Source organism: Mustela putorius, unplaced genomic scaffold (genome assembly GCF_011764305.1).
Source record: "Mustela putorius furo isolate JIRA1106 unplaced genomic scaffold, ASM1176430v1.1 tig00003845_pilon_pilon_pilon, whole genome shotgun sequence".
NCBI lineage: Eukaryota > Metazoa > Chordata > Mammalia > Carnivora > Mustelidae > Mustela > Mustela putorius.
In genome coordinates, this window is record NW_025421998.1 from 54,698,006 (window position 1) to 54,719,400 (window position 21,395).

Sequence of the window (21,395 nt, forward strand, 5' to 3'; positions counted from 1 at the left end):
CCATAGGATTCTGCCCTGCCTCACCACCTGAGCACCTTTCAGGCAGGCATTTCCCTCACTTGGATAGACAGACTTCTAAAAGTTCCCATTTTTGTGCTCCGCTGCTGTATCACTTTCTGGTAGCCAGCTTGCAAACCACCCCCCCCCCACCGCCATTTATCTTCTGATACATCACCTTGGATTCACCTCTCTGCATCTCCTACCTTGCAGAAAGTGGTCACTTTTCTGTTTGTAGAATTGCAGCAATGTTTTTCTTAGCTCTCCAGTTGAGTTCACAGGTATTCAGAATGATTTTTTAGCTATCTAGCTGAATTCCACGAACCAGAGAAAACTAAGGTCTCCTACTTCTACACCATCTTCCTCCCTCTCTTTAAGTGATTTTTAAATCATCCTTGCAGATTCTACTGCCTTCTATAATGGAGCTTCAGAGAATTTGGCTCATTAATCATTTGTGAAATAGGGGTCAGACTGGGCACATTTTTTGAAAGACCCTGTGGCTCAGGCTTTCAGAGCATATTTTAGCAATGGTTTTTCAAAAGTTTTATCAGAGTACATAGTAGCTATGGTAGCAGCACATTGAGGACCTTCTTTTCACAGTGCATAACAGTATAATATTGTCTCAAGTGACAATATTGTATCACTTTTTTCTTTAATTTAAAAGAAAAATTGTTTTAAGTTAGTATACAGAGGTAAACAGTGGTTCTTAGAGACAAAAAGGCAAATTAGGACTGAGGAGTGTGAACTGTCATAAAAAGTATAAAAATAAAAATGGCAACTCCAGAAAAATTTTAGCCAAAAACTAGAGATGTTAATTATTAGAGTACAATTTCATCAGATTTGTCTTAGTTGAGAGCTGGAAGGGGCTTGAGAATCACTCCATTTATACAGGAGGAAACTGAGATGAAGTGACCACTCTATATTTGCTTAAAAGAATATAGCTAAGGAAAGAGTTACTTCTTTGATAATGGATGTGGCTGATTTATTTGAGGTTGAAACAAAGTGAAAGTCCACCTCCTGATCCCAGAGGTTTCTCAAAGCTGTACCCATGAGTGAGGATGATCAAATGAGGTCAGATATAGCAGAAAGATAGGACAACAGGGTTTAGTGGGTTTGTTCTAGCTTCTTCTTTTCACTTCTTCTTCTATCCAATAAGCTTCTCACATTCAAACATGGTAGAAATAAGAGAAAAAGGAGGGGTGGTTAATATGGTTACATTCTTTACTATAATAGGTTATTTTTTCCTTTTTCTGATTTTTGTAGGTTTTCCAGTGAATAACAGCAGCAGTGCTAATGCTCAGAATTTTAGTTTTAAACCAAGCTCTGCCCCTTCTGGAAGTCCTCCTATGTTCGGGAATACTCCAGCATTTGGAGCTGCACCCTCTGCCAGTTCTGCCATCACTACTTCTGTTCCAGCATTTGGATTTGGGAAACCTGCAATCACATCTGCTGCTTCATTTTCTTTTAAAAGTACTGCAGCCACTGGTTTTGGATCACCTGGATTTTCAGGATTTCCAACTTCCATGGCAGCAGGCTCTTTTGGAGCTCCAGGGGCCCCAGCCTTTGGAAGTGGTACTTCTGTGGCTGGTTTTGGTAGTCTAGGTTCACATTCCCACACTGCTTTTTCCAAGTCATCTAGCAACACCTTTGGAAACAGTAGCATATCTACCTCTCTCCCAGTCTCAAATGGCAGCACCACAACAGATAACAAATTATTCACACCCAAGGATCAACTCACAGCAGAAGAACTGGAGCAATTTCAATCCAAGAAATTTACTCTAGGAAAAATTCCCTTAAAGCCACCACCTACAGAACTTCTAAATATTTGAAAGGACAATTTTAAATACAGAAAAGAACAGCTCTTAAAATTGTTCTGAGTGGTTTGTATAAAATTGCTTTAAGTGATTTAAATATATACATAAATATGTATATATGTACATATATACTTAAAAGGAATATAAGCTTTCATTAATAACTTTAGGGGTCTTGAAATTCAATATTTTTTCTAAGTAAAGCATAAAAAGTACTCTGCAAGAGTTTTTTTTTAAAATTCAATTATGAATAGAATCGAAAAAAACTGTCAGTGTGCACTGAATAAAGTGCTTTTCTCATTCTATATCACTTTACTGTCTTAACATTTAAAGGTTTACCTTTAAATATATATATATATTTGTTTATTTTTTAGAAAGGAGATCATTTCTAAAGCCATGAGGGGAAAAAATGCTTAAATATTTAGCTTGCTTATCAAATAAACATCAGTAGCATGACTATCCTTCATGTTAAAGAAAATTCTCTTAGAGAAATAATAGTTTTTAAACTTTTTTTAATTATTCAGACCAACAAGGCATTTTCCCTGCATAATTTTGTTCCCCCTCCAATTTTGACTCTCTTAAGGAATACCATTTGAGTTTTCTTGAACAGTTTTAGACTTATTTGTATCAGGGCCTAACTTCTGTATAATTCTGTTTATTCCTCACATTATCCCATCAACTTGGCAGGTTGTAAGAGGAATGGAAATTGTGGTCTCACGTGAATAAATAGAGTATGTGGTAGGGTCAGGATTCACAACCTCTGGTGAGCTTCTGTTAGAATTCTCAGACATGTTTTGATCTTCCTGTGCCCTCTCCCTGTGCCTGTATATCTGTGTAAGATATACAAGAGTGATGTCTTGTATATCTTACATATAGTTGATCCAAGCCAAAGACCTGTTATGAGTTGAGGCTGATGTGTCAGAGTTATGTTTTCCTCTCTCAAGCCTCCATAATGACATAGCTCGCACAACAGAACAGTTACCTGACATAGATCTGGGATTGAACTGAGTTTTTAATGTGAAATTAGAACCTTACCTAATAAAACATATACCCCAAATGATTTTAGAGTTTATGCAAAGAACGCAGTCCTCAGAAGATCCAGATCCTATTGTTATTTCTTTCAAAGAACTGTATGATTCCCAGCTAACATTTCTGGAAGCCCAAAATTTGGGATCGAATCTGTAGCCAAGGGGTATATGTTTGAAACCATCCTTGGTGTGGAAAGAGTAAAAAGATCCCAAGTTCCTGCTTTGGTCTCAAGTTCTAAAGACTTTCCAGTGTTACTTCACTCTTAGGATTTTTCTATGTGATGGAATAAACCCTATGCTACCAGGCTTACTAGTCTCCTGTGGGTCCCAGTTGAACTTCCCAGTGTCCTAGAGGCTCTGAGGATGCAAAGGACGTAGTGTTTCTAAATTTGCCTGGCTACAAGCATTACATGAGGTATTTGCTAAATTGCATATCCAGAATAATATATCCACTAGGCTAGACCTGGAGATGTGTTTTTTACAAAGTGTTTCATGAGATTCTATAAGCAAGTTTGGGGAAAAGGAGCCGATCTAGCTGCATTTAGGCTTCTTAGTAATATGTGACTTGGGAGTTTCGTTTTAATTATTGAAGTCTATTTTATGTGCTTGCGCATGTGCACACAGACACACACACAGTGTGGTGAACTTAGATCCAAGGTGGTTAAGTAGTACAGTCATCAAAAAGCACAAGTGCATGCTTTGGGTTACCTAAAAGTCTGAGAAACTAAAGCGAAGGAGTTAATGAAGTAGAAACAAGCAGTATGCAAGCATACCAGTATCAGGAGTCCAAGAAGGCCTGAGCTCCTAGACCTAGCTAAGGGGCAGCAGGACTTCAGAAAATCAGAAACAGGTACCAATGAGGTGGTGGCCAGGTAGACTGAGTTTCAAGACCCTGGGAAGGGAGTGTATGGGGGAAAAAGCAACCACAAGAGTATGTGCCACCATCTGGATTTATTCATTGAGATCAGAACCAGTTCTGGCAGAGCTGGTCTAAACTGAAAGTATACCCCCAAATAAGCAAAAACCACTTCCCTTAGCAGCTGCTGCAACAGCTATTTACCTAGAATGGGAGCAAATGACAGAATTGCAAACAAGGTTTTATTACAAGTAAACTGATTTAGCTAACTTGGTTATCTCATCACAGATGAGAAAGGGAGGAGTATAAGAGCTGAGAGCCAATTAGAAGAGGAGAGAGAAAACAGCTGATATTAACCCTATTTAAAAAGCATAACATGAGTTAGCCACACGGTATTATACGCAGGGATAAAATCTAGTGTCCAGCCACAGGAAATCCATTAACTGGTAGATTCATATATTGGAATATTGGACAATATTTCTAAATGACCTAAAAGAATAGAGAATAACTCGGAAGGGCTTTTATTCTGTAGTCAATGGGCAAAAGCCTGTTATAAAATCATACATACAAATGTGGCCCAATTTGGGAGGAAAGTCTATATTCATAGGGAAAGGAAAGCCTAAAAGTTAATAATAGATCAAATCTTTTACTGTAAAAAAAAAAACCCATATAACATTAAATTTACCATCTTAATTATTTTTAAGTGTATAGTAGTGTTAAGTAGTGTGTACAACAGTCACATTGTTGTGTAACACATCTCTGGAACTAAATCTTGCTACACTGAAACTACTCCATTGTTTTCTTTTCTTTTCTTTTTTAAGATTGTATTTATTCATTTGACAGAGAGAAAGAGACAGAAAGCCTGTACAAGCAAGGGGAGTGAGAGAGGGAGAAGCAGGCTCCCCACTGATCAGGGAGTCTGATGCAGAGCTTGATCCCAGAACCCTAGGATCACGACCTGAGCTAAAAGCAGTCACTTAACTAAATGAGCCACCCAGGCACCCCGAACCACATTTTCTTTACCCATTCATCTGTTGGTGGAATTTGGTTTGCTTGCACTTCTCGTCTACTGTAAATAATGCTGCAGTGAACATGGTGTACAAATATCTCATTGAGATCCTGCTTTGAGTTATTTTGGGTATATACCTAGAAGTAGGTTTACTGAGTCCATGGCAACTCTTAACGTTTAGTATGTTGAACCTATATGCCACTTCGCAGAGCAGCTGCATTATTTTACCTTCCCATCAACAGGGTTCCAATTTCTCTGTGTCCTCCCCAACACATATTTTCTTGTTTTCATAGTAGCCATCCTAATGGATGTGAGGTGATAGCTCATTGATTTGATTTGCATTTCTCTTACAGTTAGTGATGTTAAACAGCTTTTCAATTGCTTGTTGGCCATTTGTACATTTTCCTTGGTGAACAGTCTATTAAAGTCCTTTACCTATTTTTAATTTTTTTTAAAAGATTTAGGGTCACTTAGGTGGCTCAGTCAGTTAAGCATCTGCCTTTGGGCCTTTGGCTCAGGTCATGATCCCAGGCCCTGGGATGAGCCTCACATTGGGGCTCAGTGGAAACTCTGCTTGTCCCTCTTCCTCTGCCTCTCCCCAGCTTGTGTCTCTCTTACTCAGTCTTCTCAAATAAAAGTAAATAAAAATCTTATTTTAAAAAAATAGAAGATTGGGGGGCACCTGGGCGGTTCAGTGGGTTAAAGCCTCTGCCTTCAGCTCAGGTCATGATCCCAGGGTCCTGGGATCGAGCCTAGCATTGGGCTCTTTGCTCAGCAGGGAGCCTGCTTCCTTCTCTGTCTGCCTGCTTCTCTGTGATCTCCATCTATCAAATAAATAAATAAATAAATCTTAAAAAAAAAAAATAGAATATTGGGACGCCTGGGTGGCTCAGTGGGTTAAATAAAGCCTCTGCCTTCGGCTCAGGTCATGATCCCAGAGTCCTGGGATCGAGCCCTGCATCCAGCTTTCTGCTCAGTGGGGAGCCTGCTTCCCACTCTCTCTCTCTGCCTGCCTCTCTGCCTACTTGTGATCTCTGTCTGTCAAATAAATGAATAAAATCTTTATAAATAAATAAATAAATAAAGGATTATTTATTTCTTTGAGAGAGAGAGCACAAGCACAAGCTGGGGGAGAGGGAGAGAGAATCCACAAGCAGACTTCCCACTGAGCATGAAGGCTGACACACTCTATCAGAGCGGGGCTCTATCCCAGGACCCTGAGATCATGACATGAGCCAAAACCAAGAGTCGACTGCTTAACTGACTGAGAAACCTAGGTGCCCTTTTGCCTAATTTTTAATCCTAATTTTAATTTTGCCTAATTGTTTTCTTATTGAGTCATAGAAATTCTCTGTGTAGTCTGGATATTAACTCCTTTATCAGATATCTGATTTGCAAATGCCTTACTGCCTCTTCATTCTGATTGTTTCCTTTGACATATAGAAGTTATTAGGTTTGAAAAAAAAAGTTACTAGGTTTGTTGTAGTCCCTTTGTCTATTTTTGTTTCTGTTGACTGTACTTTTGGTATCATATTCAAGAAATCATTGCCAACTCCAGTGTCTTGCTTTTTTCCTGTTGTCTTCTAGGAATTATATAGCTTTAGGTCTTAAATTTAGGTCTTTAACCCATTTTAATCTATGTATATGGTATAAGGTAAAAGTCCAATTTTGTTTTTTTTTTTACATGTGGATATCCAGGTAACCCAATAGTATTTGTTGAAGAGACTGTCCTTTATCCATTTTCTAGTCTTGGCACCTTTGCCAAAAATTATTAGGGTATATATGCACAGGTTTGTTTCTGGGCTCTATTCTGTTCTGTTGGTCTATACATCTGCCTTTATATCACACTATCTTAATTAATGTTTCATTGTATTTTTTTTTGAAATCAGGAATTTTGAGGCTGTCAATTTTGTTCGTCTTTTTCAAGATTGTTTTGGAGACTTGGGATATTTTAAGATTCTGTATAAATTTAGGACCTTTTCTTCTACTTCTGAAAAAAAAGAAAGGATTGGTGTTTAATATGGATTGCGCAGAATCTTTACATCATTTTGGATAGTATGCATATTTTGACAATATTAAGTCTCCCGATCCATAAGCACAGGATATCTCCATTCATTTGTGTTTTCTCTCTCTCTTTTTTTTTTTTTTAGCAATATTTTATAGTTTTCTTTTTTTAAAGATTTTATTTATTTATTTGACAGAGATCACAAGTAGGCAGAGAGGCAGGCAGAGAGAGAGAGCAAGGGAAGCAGGCTCCCTGCTGAGCAGAGAGTCCAATGTGGGGCTCGATCCCAGGATCTTGGGATCATGACCCAAGCCAAAGGCAGAGGCTTTAACCCACTGAGCCCCCAGGCACCCCTGCTTTATAGATTTCAGAATATAAGTCTTTCACCTCCTTGGTTATGTTTATTCCTAAATATTTTACCCATTTTGATGCTATACTAAATGGGGTTATCTTCTTTATTTCCTTTTTGGATTAATTACTGGTAGTGTATAAAATTTAACTGATTTTTGTATGTTGATTTTGTATCCTGCTACTTTGCTAAAATTATTAATTGTAGCAGTTTGTGTGTATTGAGTCTTTAAGGTTTAGTACGTATAAGATCATATAATCTGTGAATAGAGATAATTTTGTTTTTTTCCTTTTCAATTTAGATGCTTTTTAATTTCTTTCTCTTGCCTAATTGCTCTCTGGCTAAGAATTCTAGTAGTCTTTTGAATAGTAGTGGTCAAAGGAGGCATCTGCCTTATTTCTGATCTTAGAGGAAAAACTTTCAGCCTTTCAGAGTTGAGTATAATGTTAGCTGTGGGGTTTTCATTTATATATGTATTTAATGTTAAGGCAGTTTGCTTCTATTCCTAGTCTGTTGAGTGCTTTTTTAATGAAAGTGTTATATTTTGTCAAGTGTTTTTCTGCATCAACTGAGATAATCATGTGGACTTTGTCCTACATTTGTTAATGTGGTGTGTTATATTGATTTATTTTTTTTAATTGTTGAACCATCCTTGCATTCTAAGTGCAAATCCCATTTGATCATGATATATAATCCTTTTAGTGTGCTGTTTAGTTCAGCTTACTAGTATTTTGTTGAGAATTTTTACATTGTTACTCATTAGGAATATTTTTCTACAGTTTTATTCTCTTATGTCTTCATCTAGTTTTGGTATCAGAATAATACTGGCTTTACAGAATGAGTTTGGAAGTGTTTCTTCTTCAATTCTTGGGAAGATTGTGAGGAGGATAGGTGTTAATTCTTCAAATGTTTGGTATAATCTTTCAGTGAGTCATCTGGTCCTGGTTGGGAGATGTTTGATTACTACTTCAATTTCCTTACCAGTTATAGGTCTGTTCAGATTTTTTATTTCTTTATGCTTCTGCCTTAGTAGGTTGTACATTTCTGGGAATTTATATAATTCTTCTAGGTTATCCAATTTATTATTATAGAATTGTTCATAGTAGTCTCTTATAATCCTTTTAATTTCTGTGATATTAATTACAATATGCACTGTTTCCATTCTAGTTTTAGTTATTTCAATCTTCTGCCTCTTTTTGTTAGTCTAACTAGGGCATTGTCAATTTTGTCAATCTTTTCAAAAAACAGTGTCTTAGTCTGCTCAAGCTACCATAAAATGTCATAGACTGGGTGGCTTAAAAAAGGGTATTTATTTCTCACAGTTCTGGAGGCAGAAAGTCTGAGATCAGGCTGCCAGCATGGTTAGGTGCTGGTGAGAACCTTCTACTTGGCTTGCAGATAGCTGTCTTCTTGCTGTGTGGTCACACAGCCTTTTCTTGGTGCATGTGCATGAAGATAGAGATTGTTATATGGGCATTAATCCCAACATGAGGTTCTGACCCTCAAGATTTCATCTAAACCCAATTATCCCTCAAGGGCCACCACCAAATTCTATCACACTGCAGATTAGGGCTTTAATACATGATTTTTTATCTATTAAAAATATATTAAAATATAATATATATATATATATAATATTTTTATATATTCAGTCCATAACACACCAACTCTTGATTTTGTTGATTTTTTTAAATTGCTTTTCTTTTCTTTTATTTCATTTACCTCTGCTCTAATCTTCATTATTTCTTTCCTTCAAAGTTGGGGTTTAGTTGTTCTTTTTTTGTCTCCTCAAGGTATAAAGTTAGATTATGGATTTGAGATCTCTTTTGATGTAAGCACTTACCACTGTAAAATTTCCTCTTAGTATTGCTTTTGTTGCATCCCATAAGCTTTGGTGTATTGTATTTGTTTTCTTTTGTCTCTAGATATTTTCTAAGTTCCTTTGTGATTTCTTCTTTAACCCATTGGTTAAGAGCGTGTTGTTTAATTTAATCCACATATTTGTGGATTTTCCTTCTTTTACTATTTTCTAGTTTTATTGCATTGTGGTCAGAGAAGATACTTTGTGTAATTTCAGTCTTCTTAAATTTGTTAAGACTTATTTTATGGGCACCTGGGTGGCTCAGTGGGTTAAAGCCTCTGCCCTCAGCTCAGGTCATGATCTCAGGGTCCTGGAATCGAGTCCTGCAATGGGCTCTCTGCTCAGCAGGGAGCCTGCTTCCCTCTCTCTCTCTCTCTCTCTCTGCCTGCTTCTCTGCCTACTTGTGATCTCTGTCCGTCAAATAAATAAATAAAATCTTAAAAAAAAAGATTTATTTTATGACCTAATCTGTGGTCTACCCTAGAGAATGTCCATGTGCACTTCAGAAAAATATGTATTATACTGTTGGGTTAAGTGTTCTATACATGTCTCTTAAGTTTAATTGGTCTATATATAGTGTTGTTCAATTCTTCTATTTTCTTCTGTCTGGTTATTCTAGCCATAAATGAAAGCAGAGTATTGAAGTCTCCTACAACTACTGTTATGCTGTCTATTTTCTCCCTTCAGCTCTGTCAGTGTTTACTTCCTATATCTGGGAGCTCTAATATTAGGTACATATTTTATAATTGTTGTATCTTCCTGGTGAATTGACCCTGTTATCATTATATAATGTTCTTCTTTGTCTCATGTGACAGTTTTTGTCTTAAAGTCTATTTTAACTAAATATGACCTCCTCTCCTCTTTTCAGGTTCCTGTTTGCATAAAATGTCTTTTTCACGCTTTCACTTTTAACCTATGTGTGTCTTTAGATCTAAAATGAATCTCTTGTAGACATTATATTAATTGGATCTTGTTTTTTATCCATTCAACCAATCTGTGTCTTTCAGTTGGTACATTTAAAATCCATTTACCTATAAGATAATTGCTGACAAGGAAGGACTTACTATTGCCATTTGTTCATCGTTTTCTGTATATCTTATAGCTCCTTTGTCCTTCTTTTCTTCCTACTACCTTATCTTATGTTTCATTCATTTTTAATTTTTTTTGTAATGACATATTTTTATTCCCTTCTCATTTTCCCTCTGTGTATATTCTATAGTTTCCTTGTGGTTATCATTGCAATTACATAAAACATCTTACAGTTGTAACAATATATTTCAAGCCATTAACAGCTTAACTTCAATTGCGTATAAAAACTCTGCCCCTTGGGGCGCCTGGGTGGCTCAGTGGGTTAGGCCGCTGCCTTCGGCTCAGGTCATGATCTTGGGGTCCTGGGATCGAGTCCCACATTGGGCTCTCTGCTCAGCGGGGAGCCTGCTTCCCTCTCTCTCTCTCTGCCTGCCTCTCCATCTACTTGTGATTTCTCTCTGTCAAATAAATAAATAAAATCTAAAAAAAAAAAAAACTCTGCCCCTTTACATAAACTCTGTACCCCCACTTTGTTATGAAATGCAAATTACCTCTTTTTATATCATATCCTTTAGCACATATTTATATATAATTACTTTTTGTGCATTTGTTTTTAAAATTCTATACTAGAAAGTGATATATTCCCTACATTATAACACTACATAATTACACATTTATATATTTACCTTTACCACAGGAGTTATGTATTTTGTATTTTTATATTTATATATATTTTTTTACTACAGGAGTTTTTTGTATGGTTTTGGTTGCTGTTTATCATCCTTTCACTTCAACTTGAAAGACTCCCTTCAGCATTCCTTTTTATTCACAGCCAGTTTATGGACCTGCTGTGCTCAGTCTCTGACCGCATACATCCACAGTGGGCACAAAATTTTCTTCCACTGCTACTTCTTAATCTTCAGGTTTTCCTCATGTTTGTTGAGCCAGCAGCACATGGCACACGTTTTCCTGGGCCACATTTCCAGGGGCTTTACTACTTGCCCTTGTATAATTTTCCTAGATTCTAGTTAACTAGAATTAGTTAGCTAGTTAATAACTGCCTCTCTGCCTACATGTAATGTCTGTCTGTCAAATAAATAAACAAAATCTTAAAAAAAAAAAACTAGATTCCTAGTTAATGTGGTGAGAGCACAGATGATGGATTTGTGAACAACTTGGATCTTGGACAGCTTGGATGCCATTCTGCCTGTCACATTGGAGACATGCAGCTGTGATAACTTTACCTTCCTGTTGTCCAGCTATTTCAACAGTTCCTCTTCCTTACCCTGAAGATCTTTTTTTTTTTTTTAAGATTTTATTTATTCATTTGACAGAGATTACAAGTAGTCAGAGAGGCAGGCAGAGCGAGAGGAGGAAGCAGGCTCCCCACACGGCAGAAAGCCCAAAGAGGGACTCTATCCCAGAACCCTGGGATCGTGACCTGAACTGAAGGCAAAGGCTTTAACCCACTGAGCCACCCAGGCGCCCCTTACCCTGAAGATCTTGATACTTAATATTGGCCAGGACTGCACAAGCCACGACGTCTGCCATCTGCTCCAAGGGAAAGAACCCATCAGCATTTCTTTTTTTTTTTTTTTTAGAATTTATTTATTTATTTGACAGAGAGAGATCACAAGTAGGCAGAGAGGCAGTCAGAGAGAGAGAGAGGAGGAAGCAGGCTCCCCGCTGAGCAGAGAGCCCGATGCGGGACTCGATCCCAGGACCCTGGGATCATGACCTGAGCCGAAGGCAGTGGCTTAACCCACTGAGCCACCCAGGCGCCCCCCATCAGCATTTCTTATAGGGCAGGTCTAGTGATGAGAAACCCTCAGCTTTTATCTGGAAAAATCTAAATTTCTCTTTTGTTTTTGAAGGATAGTTTTGCTGGATGTTGTATTCTTGGTTGGCCCTTGTTTCTTTCAGTATTTTTAATATATCATCATACTCCCTTCTAGCCCACAATGTTTCTGCTGATAAATCTTTTGATAATCTAATAGGAGCTCCCTTGTACATTACAAGTCACTTTTCTCTTTCTGCTTTCAAGATTCTTTTGGTGAATTTTGACAGTTTGATTATGAAATGCCTTGGAGTAATTACCTTCAGATTTATCTTAGTTGGAGCTTTTTGAATTTCATGAATTTGTATTCCATTTCTAGTCTCAGATTGAGGGAATATAAGGCCATTAGTTATTCTTCAGTTAGGCTCTGTGCTCCTTTCTCTCTTTCTTCTTCTGCTGAGACTTCCATAATGTATATGTTGTTCTGCTTTCTGGTGTCCCATAAGTCACTTAGGCTCTCTTCATCTTTTTTCAGTATTTTTTCTGTTTGCTCCTCTGCCTAAGTAACTTTTAAAGTCCTGTCTTTGAGTTAGTTCACTGGTCCTTTCTTCTGATTTGTCAAGTCTGACATTGAATAGTGAATTTTTCAGTGCAATTATTATTGTTTTCATTTTCAGAAGTTCTGTTTGGTTCTTCTTCATAGTTCTTTCTTATCATTGATACTCTCATTTTGCTCATGTATTATTTTCCTGATTTTGTTTGGTTGTCTATCTATGCTTTTTTTCATTTGTTGAGCATTTTTTAAATTTTTAAAAAATATTTTATTTATTTATTTGACAGAGAGAGAGATCACAAGTAGGCAGAGAGGCAAGGGGGCATTGGGGGTGAAGCAGGCTCCCTGCTGAGCAGAGAGCCCAATATGGGGTTCGATCCCAGGACCCTGAGATCATGACCTGAGCCAAAGGCAGAGGCCCAACCAACTGAGCCACCCACGTGCCCCTCATTGAGCATATATGATGGCAATTTCAAATTCTTTGGTAGCTCGTAAGTCTCCATTTATTTAGGGTCAGTTTCAGAAAATTTAATTTTTCTTTCTTTTTTTTTTTTTTTTAAAGATTTCGTTTATTTATCTGACAGACAGAGATCACAAGTAGACAGAGAGGCAGGCAGAGGTAGAGGAAGGGAAGCAGGCTCCCTGCTGAACAGAGAGCCAGATTCGGGGCTTGATCCCAGGACCCCGAGATCATGACCTGAGCCGAAGGCAGAGGTTTTAACCCACTGAGCCACCCAGGCACCCCTAATTTTTCTTTTAAAGGGGCCACATTTCCCTATTTCTTTGTATGTCTTGTTATCTGCTGTTGGGATTTGGGCATTTGAAATCAGCCATCCCTCCCCAACATTATAGTCTGGTTTTGTACTGGAATGACATTCTCAATTCAGTGCTGCTAGAGATTCTGGAGATTTCACAAGCCTTTTCTGGGGAGTGTGTCCTTTTGGGGCTTGTGTGTAACCTGACTGAAGAGTTTGCCTGTTTCTACTCAGTACTCCCCATCAATACCTGCCTGTGTGCAGTGACCTCACTGGTGCTGTAGTATGCCGTGGCAATGGAGAGCCACCTAGTGCCTATCCATGGTACTGCAGACTCTTGTTCATGCCAATCACTTTGATCTTGCAGGCCAAGCTCCCAACCAGACTCCTGGTTGTCAGACAAGATGTAAACCAGTCCCTTCAACAATCCACCTAAAAGAGTGTTGGGCATACATTTCATCCACAGGGAGAAGATGGGAGTTAAGTGTTTCCTCCCGGTAGCACTCACTGGGTCAGAGGGAGAGCTCTGGCAAAAGAAATCACTATGAACTTTACTACCAGGCTTTAAGGTGGTTGGCTTTGCACTCACCTGGAGTGCAGGAACTCTTGACTGGGCTCCAGATTGGTCCACGCATTGCAGTTAAATCTGTGTCTCCAAGGGGGAAGGAGGGTGGAGGGCTTCCTATTCTACCATCTTGCTAATGTCACCTCTGATAGCTCTAGTTTTTATGATCTTTTGCAAGTTTCTATGTCTTAAGTACTTTACATCTGTTAGCTAATTTAATCCTCACAACCATATGATCTAGGTGCTATTATCATGATCCTCATTTTCTAAGTGAGAAAATGACCTATCCAAGGTCACCCAACTAGTCACTGGTTAAATTGGAATTCAAATGCAGGACTTAGAAGTGCATGCCTTGGGGCACCTGGGTGGCTCAGTGGGTAAAAGCGACCTTTCGGCTCAGGTCATGGTCCCAGGGTCCTGGGATCGAGCCCCGAAGAATCGGGCTCTCTGCTCAGCAGGGAGCCTGCTTCCCTCTCTCTGCCTGCCTCTCTGCCTACTTGTGATCTCTATCAAATAAATAAAATCTTTAAAAAAAAAAAAAAAAGAGTCTCTTAAGAAAAAAGTGAAGGAATCTTGTAAGAAGGATGTTTAAAATATGAAACAGATTAATGAAGACATCTTCTTTGTTCCAAATATTAGTTTATGTTGAGAATTATTACAGAAAAAGAAACTCAAATGGTCCAACTTCAAAAATATTCATGAAAGACAATACAACAAGATACGACTTCACGCCCACCAAATTGGCAGAAATCAAAGTCTGATGAAAACAGATGTTGAAAAAGATACAATATCGTGGAGACACTGTGAGCTGTTAACACGAGTGTGGATTGGTGCAAGCACTTGAGAGAGCAATTTGCAATATCTAGAAATGTTGAAGATACACATCTCTTACAACCTAGTAGTTCCACTCCCCCATAAGACCATTGCTCCTCTAAGTTTGGTCCTAGGACCAGCAGCATGGATACCACCTGGAAACTTAATGCAAATGCAGAATCTCAGGCCCCTTCTCAAACCTACTGTATCAGAGTTTTCCTGCTAACAAGATTTGCCAGATGATTGAATGCACCTGAATATAAGAGAAACAATTGTATGTGGGAAAAAACTTGAGCAAGTCAATACAGAGTATTGTCTGTGGTAGGAAGACATTGAAAACAACAAGTCCATCTGCAGGATAACAGGTATTTGGTAAAAGAGGACATATCTATACAATAATTTGAGTTACATGTATAAACAACTAAAAAAATACAGGTGCAAACTGATATCTATGGTATACCATTTAAAGTACAAAATGCAAAATAATATTATATATTATTTTTGAATATATAAACATAGTAAGGAAATGACAACATGAGAATGACAAACACCAAATTCAGAATAGAGTTTGCTTAGGGAGGGAATAAAAGTAATGAGATTTTGGACGCATATGCAGGGCACTTTATCTCTGTGACATTTAATCTGAACTTAATACAACAGTGGAAACATTTAATAGAGTGGATGATGAGTACATAGTTATCCAGGATGTTATTTTCTACACTTTTCCATAGACTTGAAATAAGTTTAAACATTTGTAAAGATTTCATTAAAAAAAAAAAAGAAATGCCTTCTTTCCCACCCTAAATTGTGTATTATCAAGTAGCTTTTAGATTTCTGAAGTGATGCTATGAATCAACTAGTTTGTCAAATTGTATCCAAGTCTTTTGGATTAAATATGCCACTCTGGTGAAGCTTGCCTTCAAATACTGAAGCCCAGAGAAGAAAACCAGGGATCAGACCGTGGATATGGACAATGTAATTTTTGCTACCATGCTGTTGAAATGTTAAGGGTTTACAGTCAAATATTTGTGGAGCAAAATGAAAATTATACCTGATTCACTAGTTTGTCTCTCTACTTAAAACAGACAAGAAAGATAATCTAGACTCCCTATGTTAACCAGGTTTTGATGATCTTTTCTCAACCTCATGCCATCAGGCAGCAGGAAGTCTTGTTTCCTTGTCATTTATAATATAAACAGTATTCAATCCTGTCCGCAGTGAAGCAGAGGCATAGAGGATTCTCTGCCATTAATGTTTCCTTTGACATAGTACTTGTCAAGATTTTTCCACTTGGGAAACTTTTTTTTTAAAAGATTTTATTTATTTATTTATTTATTTATTTATTTTTATCAGAGAAAAAGAGCACACACAGTGGGGAGCAACAGGCAGAGGGAGAAGCAGACTCTCCCACTGAGCAGGGAGCCCAACCCAGAACTCAGTCCCAGGACCCTTGAGATCATGACCTGAGCCAAAGCAGATGCTCAACCAACTGAGCCACCCAGGTGTCCCTACACTTGGAAAACCTTCTAGTGACTGCATGACTCACATTTCCTTTCCATCAGGAGAAAAAAGGTCAAGAGAAGACATTACTGGAGTTATTTATTAACCCAGAAGCTACCCAACTCAGGAACATTCACAGAATTCAGTAGAGGAAACATAGTCTTGTATAAGAAAAAGATTGCCTGGTTTATTGGAACTGTTGCTTTCTGATATTAAGGACCCACCAAGTGCAAATGTTACACTACCATAGATTCAGTCCTAGGCCTACTGAGCAGGTTTGGAAACGACCCTGAAGGATTATGGAAAGTTCCAAGCAAAGTGTCAAGTCTCTCAACAAGGTCATCATCACGATGAAGATGAACAAGAATCAAGTCATCTATGCAAATTCAGATGGTAACATGTATAAAAAGTCACTGCAATGAGGACATCACAATGCTGGAGTACAGTTCATGAAAAGCCAGCATCAGCCTGTGATAATTTCCCAGAGGAAAAGAATTTTAATAGTTTTTTTTTTTAAAGATTTTATTTATTTATCAGAGGGGGGGGGGAGAGAGCGAGCACAGGCAGACAGAATGGCAGGCAGAGGCAGAGGGGGAAGCAGGCTCCCCGACGAGCAAGGAGCCCGATGCGGGACTCGATCCCAGGACGCCAGGATCATGACCTGAGCCGAAGGCAGCTGCTTAACCAACTGAGCCACCCAGGCGTCCCAGAATTTTAATAGTTTTGAGACAGAAGTGAAATCACAGTGGAAGAAGAAATAATCAAAGCAGTAAGAAGTGACCCTCTAAACAGAAATCAGCTGAGTCCAGGAAGATTATATTAACTTCATTATATAGAGTTTGAAAAGCTTCTTTGTCTCTTTCGATAAAGAATCTTTACTTACTGGGAGAACTTGGGCAGGTTAACTTTTCCAATCCTTTTATCTGCAGAACAGGCACTATCCCCCACCCAGTGACTGTGTGGATCAGTAATGAATATAACATCCTTAGCAGGGAAATTATGCTTAGTAATTCCATTAGTGAGAAAAATAATGCTTGGTCATGACAGAGAATTTAAGCCACATAGAAACTCATAAAATGAAAATTATTCTCCACCCTCCCAATGGCATTGTCTTTAACATTATTGTGCATGATTCTCTCATTTTCATCTTTATACACATTCTAATAGTTATTATCAGTGTTATCATACTATGTTTCATCTTGTCACCTAACAAAATGTTTTGAAGAATCTTCCAAATCAGCATGTATAGGTTTACCTCACTGTTTCTAATTTAAAAAAAAAAAAAAAAGATTTTATTTATTTACTTGACCAATGTCACAAGTAGGCAGAGAGGCAGGCAGAGAGAGGTGGTGGGGGGGAAGCAGGCTCCCCGCTGAGCAGAGAACCCTATGTGGGGCTCAATCCCAGGACCCTGAGATCATGACCTGAGCCGAAGGCAGAGGCTTTAACCCACTGAGCCACCCAGATGCCCCTCACTGTTTTTAAAGGGAGGATTCCATTGTATGTCCATTGCTTAATTTATTTAACTATGCCTCTAGTCATGGCCAACAATGCTTCAATAGAATATACTAGAACATATATCTTTTCACTATTGTGCGAATGTTTTTTAAAAGTGGAAATGCTGAGTTGAAAATATGGATAGTTTTTATTTTATTTATTTTTAAATAGTTTTTATTTTAATAGACTTCATTAGATTGATCGTTGAAATGTCTTACTGATTAATCCCCTCCTGTCCTTCCATCCTCCCCACCATGTAGGTCCTGAAACAGAAGACATAGCCTACTTACATTTCAAAGGTAGTGAATTTATTGTCATGAATATATACAGCAATAAGAGCAATTAGGACTGGGGTCTAGATCAGCAATGTTCCCATCAATCCCTTCCAGGGAGCCTCCTGGACCACTACTGCATGGACAACGCTGCAGATCTTGTTGGGTTTTTTTCCATCAAAATTAGAAAGATGAGGATTTCCAAGTGTTCTGAAGCTGTCATCTGTCCTTTAGATAGGCTTCCATGATGTTTGATGGCTGAATGTACAAGTCTGTCATTGACCAGAGAGACGTATCTCATCAAAACACACAGAAAAAAAATTATTAATGGAAATTACTACCTAGCTCACCCATGGGGGCAGAAGTAGAGAGAGGTGGTTCTAAGAAATAGCTCCAGCTTTCTCGCCAGCCAAGCAGCTTCTAACAAGCCAAATTTGAGATGGAAATGGACAAATGGGAAAGGAAAATGAAACTATGGGGGGTGGGGGGGTCTATCCCCAAGTGACTGTGGCGCCTCCTGGCCTCATCTGTTTCTTCTTCTAGCTTAGAGTCCACAGCACATCAGTCCAACCACTCTTGAAGGTCCATAACTGCAACTCCTCCATATCCCTTCCTCCAGGCACTTTCCTGGCAGCCTGAGACCTGGGAGGCTGTCTGCCATGACGAGCACACCCGCAGAGCTGTGGGGCTGCTATGGAAAGCTATGCTGCGAAGTCATGACCTTAAACAGAAAGCCACAAAGTTCCTCCAGGCGGCTCATCCACTGCTCCCACCTAAGCTTTTCTCCCTTTCTTTCTCTCCTCTCTGTTTCTTTGTTTCCTCCTCCCTCCCTCCATTTCTTCCTTCCTTCCTTCCTTCCTCTCTACACTCAACATGGGGCTCCCTTTGCCACCCTGAGATCAAGTCTCATGGTCCACTGACTGAGCCAGCCAGCTGCCCCCTGGTTTTTCTATACCTTTTCTACACCATCAAACCTGTCTTTTCTCTCTCAAAAAATGACCCTCTTCATCCTTCACTGAGAAATTAGAAGCCTCAGACAAGACAGTGGTCCTTCTCTTCTGTACTCCAAAGCCTGCCCTTCACACATGCTATGGGGACACTACCAATTGCCTACTCTCCTCCTAAGTCACCTGTTCTTCCCCTTTGCGGACTCCCCCATAAACATCACACATGTTATAGCACCTGTCTGCTGGGGAAAAACCATTGCAAAATGCTCTTGGTCTTCAAAACCACCACCCAAGCTCTCTGTTTCCTGTAAAGGCCACATTTCTCCAAATCTTGTTTCACTTGACCACTCTCCTCCTTGACCCATTCTCACCTCACTGTTCAACCCTTTTCAATTTGTCTCACCCCTTATTCCACTGAAACTGTCCTTGCTAAGTTCTCAGCACCCGTTAGGCGTCTGGGCTCCCTTTTTCCACTGACCACATTCCTGCAGCAGCTCCAGACTCCATGTCTCTTAGAGAATTAGTGAAGAAAAAGGGGCACTTTCCCAGGATTCCCAACAAAATCCTCACTGCCTCTCCCTGGCTCTGATCAAAGGTATGTGCCCACCCTGGGTCAGTCACTGAATACGCAGAGTCTCTTCTGATGATCTGACCAAACTCTGAAACAAAGATCTAACCCCTCCTTTTTAACAGTGGTGCAATATTCCATTGCATGAATGTGTCATAATTTATTTCACCTCTCCTTTTCTGAAGGACATTTGGAGTTTTCTAGCTATTTCCTAACACAGGCTTGCACAAGATGCACATTCTAGGACCTTGCCCACAAACATACACACTCAAATCACACAGTTCTTTCTTTATCAACCTCTTCAAGCACATGACTGCTGATTTGTGCTTTTCATGCTTTTAAGGAACTTTCCATCACACCACCACCATGTCACAATGTATATTCCTGTGACCGCTCTAAGGAAGAGGAAGGGAGAGGGGACCTTGGAGGCTGCAATGTCTAGATATTTTCTTCATTGTCTTCAGATCTCCAAATGTAATCCAGCTGTCAATAGAAGGGCTCTATGAAGCTTCCCCTAAAATTAGAAGGAAAAAAGTGCTTCAAATTTCTGTGAAAGCACCACTTACCTTCTAATCTCTCTGAATCAACTTGGTAGAGGTGATGGGGGAACTTTCTCCTAATCTGCTCTGCCTCTGCTCCCACCATAACACTTCAAAAGAATTGGCAAAAATCTTGAAATTTCCAATTTCTTTACTTTTGCTGCTATGACCAAAACCATAGGAAGAGCCACTACCATGACCCTCCAACCTCCAACCCCAAAGAGGTGACCTTGCCCCCAGACCAATGCCTGACTTCTCAGCCTCTGTTTTGGTCCTTGGGCTTTGTGGGGAATGGCCTGTGTGTCCCACAATGCCAACCCACCAACCTGAAGCCATGAATCAGCACTTCTGGCTAAACGAACGCAGCTTCTCTCAGAAGTACGTCGTGTGTCCTTTCTGCTTCTGAGATCCAATTTAATAATAATAATAATAATAATAATAATCATCCCAAAGCTCTCCTGGCCAGCTAGTCTCAGTTTTGAAGTTCTATCTCCCAACTCTGCCATTGACCAGGTCTCCAGTTAATACCCAATTACACTTCCCATCCTTGTTTTGTTGCTGATAAAATTTCTCTTACTTGACCTTGCAGGAAATTTATTTTTCCAACTTTTTTCTCTTTTGCTTTCACATCCTCACCTCTGCCATGACAAAACACCACCGGCCCCATTTGCCAACCCTTACAATAGAGGTCCTCTTCCTCCTCCCTCTCCCCCGTGCCCACCATGGAGTGAAAATGCAGCCCTAAAATATTCTCTCTCCAGCCTCTCTTTGTTGGGATTTTCACCCCTCTTCTAGCGTGCTCAGCTCCCCGGGGCCTCCCAGAGGAAGCCCCAGCCCACCCTGGAATACGGTCTTCCTGCTGGCCACATTTGCTGATACTTCATAACAAAACTGTCCTTTACTGGGGCTTGGTAAACTGAATGAACAAGTACTACTTCTAAAATATAGAAAGAACTTGCTGTAACTGCCAGCATTGTTTCTAAAGGGATCCACAAATGCTGCATGCACTATTGGCATTAATAAACACATTTATCTTAAATACAATTTTATCCAAAGAAGCCTCGAAACAGAGGCAGGGAAGGTGTACAAGTTATGGATCCTAACTTGTGATTATTTTGGTTTCCCAAAGCCCAATTTTTTTAAGTCTATAATAATATCTGTAAGTATATATGGCACTTAAAGTACAGGTTCTCTGCTCCCCCCAGATCCCACCGAAGCCAACGCTGTTCTGGGCAGCCCTATGAGACCTGGATTTAGTTTCTCCTTCAGAGTGTCCCTGGTGGGCCATGCCTACCACTGGGGGTACATGAGATGACTTTAGAAGGTAAACGAACACATCCGTTTTATTTCAACAAGTTTTCAATATTTATTTTTTATAAGATTTTATTTTATCTATTTATTTGACAGAGATCACAAGTCGGCAGAGAGGCAGGGGGTGGGGGCAGGAAGCAGGCTCCCTGCTGAGCAGAGAGCCCAATTCGAGGCTCGATCCTAGGACCCTGAGATCATGACCTGGGCTGAAGGCAGGGCCTTTAACCCACTGAACCACCCAGGCACCCTATATTTATTTTATAATAGGTAACAGTAGATTGTCTTTCTATAGAGAGAAAAAACAAAACTAGAATATCAAAATCCGACATTTGGAGTACTATCACTTAGGAGGA

General features: G+C 39.3%; 1 protein-coding gene across 5 annotated transcripts in view; it reads left to right on the forward strand.

Annotated features, from left to right (window-relative positions):
* NUP42 (nucleoporin 42) overlaps nt 1-20,485 on the forward strand; it is a 39,357-nt gene extending 18,872 nt beyond the window's left edge. For 4 of the 5 annotated variants that reach the window (XM_004743342.3, XM_013051666.2, XM_045062775.1 and 1 more), the window contains one exon: nt 1,261-3,142. In XM_004743342.3, coding sequence (XP_004743399.1) covers nt 1,261-1,826 — 566 coding nt within the window. In that variant the 3' untranslated portion in view covers nt 1,827-3,142. Of the gene's footprint in view, nt 1-1,260; nt 3,143-17,665 lie in introns of those variants that run through there. The other variant, XM_045062777.1, reaches the window with a different exon arrangement.
* Nucleotides 20,486-21,395: the final 910 nt, after the last annotated feature.